Below are 11,077 nucleotides of genomic sequence, written 5' to 3' on the forward strand. Positions count from 1 at the left end.
ACATAATGAGTCTATTCTTATTAACATTTAAAACACCTCTATACTAAACATCCTTCTGCCGGGCTTACATAAAGGACGCGATACCAAATCTTATCGTGGCATTATATCGATTTTTGATAATGTCACGTATCATCCTATATCTAATCGATAACATTATCTTGTTGCTCAGAATATAGCCGAAGTTAGGTCGACAGCACACGTAGCTTTCGTACCTACCCGTCACTTACAAAGGGACTGTTAAAATGAGAGAAAAAAGGTCAATGACCACTAACGCGAATAGTATGTATGTAATCTACAAGAGGATATTTTTCCTCTATCGGCTAAGCAAATAGTTATTGGAGTAAACTCAAAAAGTTGGCCACTAGACCCAATAGTCCAAATAAGGCCCTCTTTCCCACCATTTATTCCCGGTTGCCCGGGCTCAATTCTTTTGGAAGGCTGCACTTGGTACTTATATAGCAGTCTACTGAGCAGCGGCATGGAGTTAACCAGGGCCGCGAGGAGAAAACCTATAAAAACAACCGGAGGAGGGTATTGGTCGACCCCTCGAAGTCGGAGAGCCATACTGTGAGAAGTCCAAGTTAGGATAATTCGCGCTGGTGTGGACCTTCATCGTCCGACATTATCTGGTTTTAATGGGTAGGCCCCGCCCTTCTGGCGGGGAGAGTCCCACATAATTAACCCATCAGCCAGTGGGTATGCACTACGCAGCATTTCCCAATGTAAAATAAAGGTATTGCCTTAGTAAAGGTTAATGCAATAAAAATCAAATTTAAATTAATTGTTTTATTATTTAACATCAACAATTTGAATATTTAAAGGGACTTTAATTTACATATACATTCTTTTATTAATTAATTTCGGTTTAAAATAATACATTAGGTGATGATGGTGTCATTATTTGTCTTATGTTACATGATATGAACAGGCTGTTTATGAATAAAATACTTAAATAAATAAATGATTTCCACAAATATACCAATTACCTAGCCCCAAAACTAAGCAAAGCCTGCACTGTGGTGACTAGATAACGGATAAAAATACTACATACTTAAATACATACACATACATGATTACAATTTTATTAAAATGACCATGGAAAACAATAAAATAAATATGACTCGGAAATTTAATAGATATTCTAAATGCAATTTCTTCCCCATGTATCTACTTTTATCTGATATCACGAAAATATTGCCTAAATGTATTGAAATTAGTCATTCACAATTTTCTGAAAAACTACTTACTTACCTAAAATATTTGTGTTGAAAATGAAGTAAATTAAGATGCATTGATATTAATTTGTATTATTTTAACCAATCAGGATTCTTTCTCAATATTTTAAAGATTTAAGTATTTATTCTTTAAAATATTCCCATCACAAGCTTGATAAGTTGAAAATGAAGAACTTTCAAGGTATACTAGTAAAATAATAATCACTATTATATAGGTAACATAATGATAATGTAAATTTAAAAAAATCTTAAAAATCATTGTCATCCAGAAAAACACAGTTTTATAAATACACGGTTTTTCACATTTTTACAATACAAGTATTTTCAATATAGTTATTGAAAATAACCATTATACGCCATTTTTATTAATGTTTGCATCTCTTTATTAATACATTATTTGATTAAAAACTAACGATATTACTATTCATACATAAATCTTTATTTATGTAACTAATTCCAAAATGTTAATATTTAATCAAAATTTTTACTATGAAAATGTCTTAATGGTCATTCCATAAAAGACCCAAATTTCATAGTTTACTCCGAAATCAGTATTCATGATACATTAATTTCATTTTAATTTTTAATGTATTAACCCATGTAGGTAAATAAACAGTAATAAAAAGTGGAAACAGTTGAGAAATTCACTGTAATTTCCATTGTAAAAATGTAGAAAAATTTAATGCATTTCTGCATACAAAGATTGGTCTTCTAAATGACAATGATTTATTTCTTATATTTTTTTGATCCTACATATTAGGATGTTTTTAATATCGTGCGGATTTCATCGCGGACGCGGGATTTTCCCGCATACGTGACACCCAAGTGTCCTTTTCATACAAGTAGTTATTTATAGTCCCGCGTGCGTATTCCACGCATTACAAGAAATATAGTACTTGTATGAAAAGGGCACTTGCAGATGTCACGTATGCGGGACAATACCGCGTCCACGATGAAATCCGCACGATATTCTACACCCTTATGTTACTAGCCATAATAATTTTTTTTTATTTCACCTTAGTAACCTTACATATCTCTTTATTTCAACTTTTAAAGCTTGTACACATGGATGGTTTAAAGAATGTTGCAGTAAGTAGGATTTCGTGTTTCTTGATCAAGTGGAATGGTATTTTCTAGTACATAATATATGTAATAATAAATTAAAAAATCTAAATATTAGCAAAATAACAATGAAAGTAACTGAAAATACCTTAAACAATCCATCTTAGATTTACTCCATTTAAAACAACAACCTATGGCTTTGTATTACGTCGATAAGACAAATTAATTGGATATGCTAAAATATTTACATTATTACATAATATTTTATATATACATGTATGTCATTAGAATTTTTAAGCGATAAATAATTTAAAATTGTTACAATTAAAGTTTCTTATTTTTGCGACCATTTTATCAATTTTAAGCGCTGCCCTGGTGCACATTACAAATCATCTTTTTGGTGAACTATGTATGCTTTAAAATTAAATGAACTTCAATGTTATGAAAGGTCAATCTGTCATTTCTAATTTCTTATAACATACGGATATTTTGACACAGGTATTTTTGGTCAAATGTTATTGATTTGTAATAAGCTTTACATAGGTTGAACACTGTAGCAGGCCTACTCCGCATCGCGTTAATTTCCGTGTTTTGGACCCAGTCTCGCTCTCGCCCAAACAGCACATAGATGGACCCCGCCTCACGGAGTAGCCCCGCAGACAAGTGGTTTCAGCACGTATCAGGGCTTTCAGTGACTAGCATACGGCTATAGTCGCATACGGTCACAGTCTGGTTTTTCTCATCACGAAAAATATAGACGCACTGCATCCCGGAACGTCCTTCTGCACATGGGGCACTTGTTGGTCGACAGCGCGCATTTCGCACACGCTACTACGTGGCCGCACGGGACAAAGACAACATTACGCTCTTCAACATAACATATCTTACATACTTTAGAGTCGTCTATCGTATTGTTATCATCTTCTTTTTCTTTTTCTATCACTGCAGGTTTCTCTATTGTGGTAGCTTCCACTAGTGCAGGCTCTTCTTTCGGGGCGGGTATGAGACAGGCTTCGGTTAAAACCTTTTGAACGTATTCTCGACCTTTTACGAGCTGGACGTAGGCGCATCGGTCGAACCATCTTGCATGCTGTTCCCATGGTACGTCGTCATTTTCCCAGTCCTTTAGACCGCCATCACAATAGAAACATTTAGTTTTATCTCCTTGACCGGTGTAAAAGAAACCAGCCGCTGCTAAGTCCTCTGGTTTCTGTCGCATGCATCTAGGCCAGTCTTGGAAGCTGCGTAGGCGTGCCGATTCGGATGCGTAGTGAGGGTGAACAGGGCCGGGCATACGAACGGACGCGTTGGAGGCTGGCGGTATGTGCACTCCACACTCGTCTCGACCGGAGGTCGGGGCTGAGTCGACAGTACCATTGCTGGAGGCACTTTGTTTCCTCACCAGCGGACATGACGGGGACCAACGCTTATGATCTATTGCGGGATCATCTCCCACTTCCCATCGCATAATTTCCACCTTACAAAAAGCACATCGTACCTCATCGCCGCGTCCAAGGTAGTAGAAACCATTGCGCGCAAGCTGATCAGGTGACAAAAAAGTAAGGGGCCATTTATCAAAGGTCTTCAGTCGCTCATCTTCATGGCGTAAATCGGCATCGGAGAATAAAAACGTATCGCGATTATCAGTCTTGTCGTCGGAAGGATCAGGGGATGGTGGCGGCGGTATATTTTTGTTCAGGAACAGTTGTGTCATCACTTGCGTCGCCAATGGTGAGGTTGCACTGTTGTTTGCCACTGCAAAGAAAGAAATAATTTTGTTAATTTTTGTCATTTGTGATAAAACTAACATGAGGCGAGGGGGCATCTTAATTCTAAATATATTTATGAAGACGTAGTCAATAAGTTATGCATATTACAAAATCTAAGAGCATATATAATAAGTTATTGGGTATCAAATTATGGAATGCCGCTCTGTTTACAGTTTAGGTGTCAAATGGTGTGATGATAATACACCAGCAATCGCATTTGTGGGTAGAGGTATAAAATTGCAAGTATCTATAGCTGCAGAACATAGAAACGAGCGAGTGTGCGTTCAAAAACAGTTTCACATAACAACAAGTCCTCGGCCGGTCGGCCTGGCTGCGTCATGGCATTCCATTCCCACCGGTTCGTCCCGCGCCCTCCCTGCCCCTCTACGTGAACTCAGCAGTGCGCATGCACTCGGCCACAATCAATTTTTTTTTATCTCCCACCCTGTTTCTGTCCGCACACGATTTTTGCAAACTCATGATTTTGAATTTCAGGCTTCTGCAATTTAGATGAGATGATACTACTGAAATCGTTTGAATCGAAACACCACGTTTAATTACAATTAAGAAGAAAACAAGTATAGGTATGCTAATTCGGAATGTATTTTTGAACGTTTTAATAAATGAAGTAATTAGATCTCACTTGTGGTATATCTACACTGATCAAAATGTGTGATTAGAAAGGCATAAATTGTTTGCAGCAGTCAGGAATTGTAATTGGAATAGGCCTACACACACAATGCTACTCGTACATTCTGGGGTAATGGCCTCTGATAAACAAACCGATCGATATTTACCACTTATGTTACTGCGATCAACTAGTAGAGGCATTTTGATGAAGGTAGCACACTTAATTTAGGTAGCACAACTGCACATGGCGACGAACTCACTACTTGAAAAAAAACTTTATATTTTACAGAATGTATAAATGGCGTTCGACTGGATTCAAGCATCGCTGGCTACTCGTTTGTTGTATCGTCTGGCTGGCGGTGACTGCAATGACTACCCCACTGCGCATGCGTGCGTAGTTTTAAAGAGGGTTGAAAATTGCCTATGTGGGGTGCCCAGCTGTGACGTTGCGACCCTGATTATTATTACATTTTGTACAAACTTATTTGGTAAGTATATTTTAGGCCTACCACATTTCACACATCCATGATAGCCTAATCCTAATATGACACCTCAAAAGCCCAGACTAGAGGTAAGGGTAAAATATTTTTTTCTAAAGAGCTATGATAATTTAATAGACATCACGTGTTGACAGAGTGTTTAAATTAAGTATAGACCACCGCGATACGGGTAGTCGACTATACATGTATGAATATTCTATAAATGAGCTAAGAGGGCTAAGGGGCGACGCGGGAGAGATGTAGTTCTCAATCAGGCAAGCGTCTGAGGCGACGTTGCCACACCGCTCACCACCGACCGGATTTCATTCATATCTGAGACGCGACGTTGCCGTCTTCAGCGGAAACCGCGACCACACAGCGTAAAAAAGGGCCTATGGAATGTGGCGGTACTGCTGGGCGGGCCTAAGACCAAATAAAAAGTAGACGAAAGTAGTTGCATGGAATGCGGGCTAGTAAGTACATGGTCATTACATTTGGGCATTATTTATTTCTAGTTTAAAGCGTCAGAATTTGATGGGATTGGAAGCCAATGGGAAAGTTTGTTTCAAATGAAAATTAGAACATTTTCGATTAATGACTTCCCAAAAGTTACTTAGATAAATCGGGCGCATATCTACGATAAGGGGTTTATTCATCTAGAGATAAGGGTCTTTACGAACTAGGTATGTTGAAACAAAAACATTTTTTTATCGTTATGGGCTTTTTTACCACAAAGGGCAAATGAAATTCAGCAAAGTGCTTTAAGAGAGCGGCAAGAGGCGGCGCCACGAGTGCAAGCAGCGTGGGAAGGGGAAGGAGCGGTGTTCTCATACTTATGGGTGGTCTCGGCTTTCGAATTCCAATGCCTCGCCTGTAGCGCCTACGCGCTAGACTGCTGCCTATGTGAAATAATGAGGCTGAAACAGACAATTTACTGGAACTAATGCCTTATTGAACTTCGTAAGTTTTCTTTGGAGGGGAAGTTTACAAGACAACCCAACGCGACCCAGTAACAAAGAATCTCTGAATGAATTTAGTGCTTGTTGGTTTAACATAAACAAACTGTGGGTTCACTCATAATGAAGGCTGAAAAAATAAACTTAATGTGTACAGCCCGGAAACGGTGTCAACGGAAGCAGGCATCCGCCAGATGGAGCGCATTCATACCGAAAAGGGCTGATAATAGACGGACGAAAGTTTTTTCTGTCGGCCTTTTATCTTGCCCATTAATTAAACAGCACACTGATAGCATGAGCCGTAAAAGTTTAACATACCTACCCTTAGCGTGTGGAATAATATCCCTGCATACTAAAACCCTACTAGAATTAATGGCACGATATTATTCTTATTATTTTTTCTCGTGACCAAATCGTCGTGATATTGGTACGCGAATAGGTATTGAATGAGTATATTCTTATCTATATCCCATAAAATAGATAATAATAAATAATGCCATGATAAGAAATATCGTGTCGTACAATTGGCGACGAGTATTCTACATTTATTGTTATTTAAATAACATGAATAAATGGAACATTATGAGTAGTTACTTGAATTTATTGCAAATGTCTAAATCGGACTGCGTTATGACAAGCTAGTTTGCTGGTCTGTGGCGCAAGATGTTTTTGACATTGACAAGAAAAAAAAAGAATAGGTAACAAAATCACAGGGCACCTACTTTAAAAAATAATATTCTGCATTTAAAGCTGGCCATGTAGCTAAGGTTACTGTAGTGCTACCCAACATCAGAATCGTATGAGAAGAAACCAAATGATGATAAAAATAATTAATTAAATGTAAACACTTTGTGCTGTTTCAGTTGCCTGCCAATCGATAGATGGCGCTAGCAGTCCTCAACTAATGCAACATCCTCAAACAAAGCTATACAGTTCTCGGTAGGTTATTACAAACTCTGCAATGATTATTGCAGGAAAAGAACATAATGAGTTGAATCACCATTAAAATTAATTATTCACATTATCAACCCTATAATGGTTCTGCCATAACAAAGTAAATAAAGATAAAACATGTTGTTATGGTTAATATTTCATTATTAATATGTTCGATACTCAATACACACAAGTTTTTTTGGACCTTGACTAGTTGCTACATCTAGCAAAGGTCAAAACTCCAAACTAGCTAGAGGCGCTTGTGGGTTTGAAATACACCAAGGCCAAATTAGCAGTCATCGCTATAAAAACTGTTTGTGTTGTATTGTATGTTTTCCCTAACATTCAAATGTTTGACTGGTTTGTTTAAGACCAGAAGTGTGAAATGTTTCCAAGTCACTGCATGTGCCTTAAAATATTTAAAAACATGTAACTTACCATGCAATGAAAATACTAATGCCTAATCAAAACACCTAATCAAGAAAATATCATATGTAATTATGAAAATTAATTAAATTATTAGGTAGTATGCTTCAATTTAACCATGTGAATATAAAAGTACATAGATCTTATAGTATACTAGATCTTTTGTATGATTTCATTATTAAAATCCAAAATATTATTGAAGTATTCCTACAAAATAATGGCATTTTTAATATCTAATTACCTGCTTTTATTTATGAAAAATCATCTACCCACAAGACATAATATTACATTAATAATGAAAAAATATCGATACGATAAACATGACGTATCGACACTTTAGGTTAGACTCGTCCCACATCCCTATCTTGACGTCGGCATCGCTAAACATATGGAAAAGAAAACAAGAGGTTTACCTATTAATGATTCCATTATATTGCAAACTTCTTTATTCACTGAAGAATAATGAACCACATCCAATCCAATGACACTATAGTTATTTCTATGTCTGGTTCTCACTTCACTCTTATTTGTATTCAGGAACTTGGAACACAACACAACACTCCGTCATGAGCGCGAAACTCGCAACTAACGTTCTGTGCTACGTCTACAAACAGAAACACTGAGTCAAGTCAACGACGACACAATCCGACTATTACGTCACGTGACGACTGACTAACTAGTAACTAAAGCGAGCCACGAACGAACACTGGCAGAACAAACGATTTCGAACCGAGCGAGTGAGTGAACGCGACGGCGCTCTCTGACTGGGTTGCCAGTCGCATGCTCATAAATACTACACTGTTTATCTTTTTTTATTACGTATTCGCTTTGATATCGTGATCTACCTACGACACTGATAAAAGCTGTGACGTCGAGATTTTTATCTTAATTCTAGGAATTGTTTTTAACTAACTAGCTACAAGCACAAGTACCTATCAAGGTATATCGATTTATTTTATTTTCCGCATAGTGTTGTTGTAGCCAAAAAAATACATTATACATTTTCAATTGTGTGTATAGTAAATTGCGTGGCATTTTGTATGGGGATAAGCCCAGGGTATTTAGGACTTGGTAATTTTGATGTATTTTTTTACACAATTAGTACCTACGCACTCTGCTCGTATAGCAACACTCCTCTAGCGCCTGCGCTAAAAATTTTACGCTTACTACATACTACGATAGTACGTTATACGATTTTCATTCTAGTGTCTTACGAAATATGAGTTTATAGGGATACCCGATGGTAGTTCTTGTATCAGCTGTTCGCAGTTGTGTGTGTAAAATAAATACCCCTTTTTTGTCGCCCCTAAAAATGTACTAAGCATAACCTCACTCACGTGATTATTTCGAAATTTTTAAAGAATATAATTATATTTTTATAGATATTTTTTATATTCCATACTAAGTACGTTGTAGTAAAATAATAATAGAAACATTTTCTTACGTGACGAGTGGCCGGGATCTGCATTTTCCGTTTCATTTTTGAGCGTAGAACTTTTTCCCTCCATTCGACAAAATTATCCACATATTATGAAGCTTGATACACCCATTTTGTATCTGAAATAAAATGTATGATTAGGTAATTAGTTTTTCTCTGAATTTATGTAGGCCAACCTCGTTCATTCGTTGAATATGGTGGAAAATTATAATTTTTTGACTTTCTTTTTTTTTCACTGACTGAATAAAACACGGCACAGGAACAAGGTAACACAAACACAACAATAAGCCAATTTTCTAGTTCACTCCGTTTTGGTTAAACGCAAACCGCGAAAGCCACGAAATATGTAAAATGCAAATAGAAATAATAATACATTATTAATTTATTGATAAAGTTATTACGTGTAGTTGTGAACTCGCGCGGAGCAGTATAATATTGAAGCAATGAAACAGTCTGTCTAGATAGATATTTACAGATAGTAAGTAGAGCTATACTTACCTACATAAAATGTAAATAAAGCGCTACTCAACTGATAAGTCTGACGCGACACATAAATTAGCACATGTGCGTTGATATTTCCTCTCATTAATATTTTTTATTAACAAACAATAACCCTGAAATAATCCTATATAATGTTCGCACGTAATGAATGTTGTGCTAGCTAGCTACTACCTCAAGAGCCAGAGTGATTTTATCAACTTATCTAGATATGTACCTACCTATTTACTTTGAACATAACATCTGAATTGGGTGCCTATGCTTACTACTGATTAATACTAAGGACAAATTATTACTATACTACCTAGATAGATACTTACTATTGTATGGATGTATCAAACGGCAACGACCTGGAAGCACAGAGAAACGCTGTTACTTGTAAATTTACACATTCTTAGCATCCAGTTCCATCAAGAGTATTGATAAACGATTTCTTTGGAATCTTTTATAAATACAGGAAATGTAAAAAATATAAGGCAGATGGTGATCATGTCTTGTGTGGCAATGATGGAGGTAGATTAAAAAAATGAAGTTTGGCGTTGCGCAGGTGCACGCGCAGCTTGCCCGTGCGCGGGCGGCGCATCTGCCCCTCCACGTGCTAAACAGCTGTCGACCTCATCCCTTGCGCTTCGCCCCGGTTTCACCCCCTCACTGAACTTAATTCAAAGAGAACGCACAATTCGGCAATCATCTGCACCGCAATCAACCATTTCAGTCAAAATAGTTTTGATAAGTTACAACCAAGCTGTTATATAGGTACTTTGCCGAAGAAGTAAGCATCATAAAATCATTTTTTATTTTATTTGTTAATTGAACAACTATGTATAGGAGGACAGACTTCCAGACAGTAGACACTGCCTGCTCAGTGCAGTTTGTCTCTCAAGTCTCAAGAGGTCTTTCTGTCTGTAACTGAATTATCTTTAGATTAAAAGATAGAACATTATCTGATTCTAAGGAAGTCACTAAATATGAAGTGCCCAACCTTCCTCGACCTACATAATAAATTAAATATTTAAAAAAAATAATATGAAAATGGCAAAATTAACAATTTTAATTTCAAGAAAAGTAAATATGAAAAAGAAACATCGCGCAATTACTTAAACGTGCATGAATAAAGTGTCCTTCCTAATTTATGAATTGGTATTGTAATAGGATAGGGCGGCGCTCACCCAGCCCGGCGCAAGAGCCAAGTAATAAATGCATGTATTTTAATGAATGAACTCCGCTCGCCGAGCGGAGCCTGCAGCGCTCACATCGTGACTTTTAACAATGCCACAGAGTATGGTATTTTAACAGAACAGATGGTAACCGCAGCCCAAGGTTTAGCGGATGAAACCACGGCGAACAAAAATTTTAATCCGTTGCTATGTTCCAATCAGATAAGTAAGTAGGTATTTTTGAATTTATTGACTCGAAGAAGAGTTGTAGCAGATGTTTCTGTATTTCTGTCTGTAGTATGGTTGACTTCCATGATTACTTACCTATCTATTTACTGTGCTGTTGTAAAGCACACCAGGGTACCTATTCTACAATCAAAAATGCGGGTGTAATTTTACAGAAATCTATACTGTACGAGGAACTAAATTAAGTTTATTCAAGAATTGCTTACGTCCAAAAGTTTCTCGTAGGCCGTAGCTACGAGGCTACTACA

At 36.9% G+C, this 11,077-nt stretch overlaps 1 protein-coding gene across 3 annotated transcripts; it reads right to left on the minus strand.

The window, feature by feature from the left end:
* Nucleotides 1–771: 771 nt before the first annotated feature.
* LOC135076209 (death-associated inhibitor of apoptosis 1) lies at nt 772–9,401 on the minus strand. 3 transcript variants are annotated; one of them, XM_063970692.1, is made up of 3 exons: nt 9,330–9,401; nt 8,935–9,047; nt 772–4,052 (listed from the first exon to the last, which is right to left on the minus strand). In XM_063970692.1, the coding sequence occupies exons 2-3, from the start codon at nt 8,996–8,998 to the stop codon at nt 3,040–3,042; spliced, it is 1,077 nt and encodes a 358-aa protein (XP_063826762.1). In that variant the 5' UTR covers nt 8,999–9,047; nt 9,330–9,401; the 3' UTR covers nt 772–3,039. The 3 variants fall into 3 exon arrangements, with proteins under 3 accessions (XP_063826762.1, XP_063826764.1, XP_063826763.1); XM_063970694.1 differs by lacking the exons at nt 8,935–9,047; nt 9,330–9,401 and adding an exon at nt 7,904–8,237; XM_063970693.1 differs by lacking the exons at nt 8,935–9,047; nt 9,330–9,401 and adding an exon at nt 4,864–4,971.
* Between the last annotated feature and the right edge of the window lie 1,676 nt (nt 9,402–11,077).

Source organism: Ostrinia nubilalis, chromosome 11, assembly GCF_963855985.1.
Source record: "Ostrinia nubilalis chromosome 11, ilOstNubi1.1, whole genome shotgun sequence".
Lineage (NCBI taxonomy): Eukaryota > Metazoa > Arthropoda > Insecta > Lepidoptera > Crambidae > Ostrinia > Ostrinia nubilalis.

Coding starts and splice junctions, on each gene's coding strand:
- LOC135076209 (XM_063970692.1), bottom strand. CDS start 8,998: ATGGAGGGAAAAAGTTCTACGCTCAAAAATGAAACGGAAAATGCAGAT. Junction 4,053..8,934: donor AGATCCCGGCCACTCGTCAC/GTAAGAAAATGT, acceptor CTTTCTTTGCAG/TGGCAAACAACAGTGCAACC.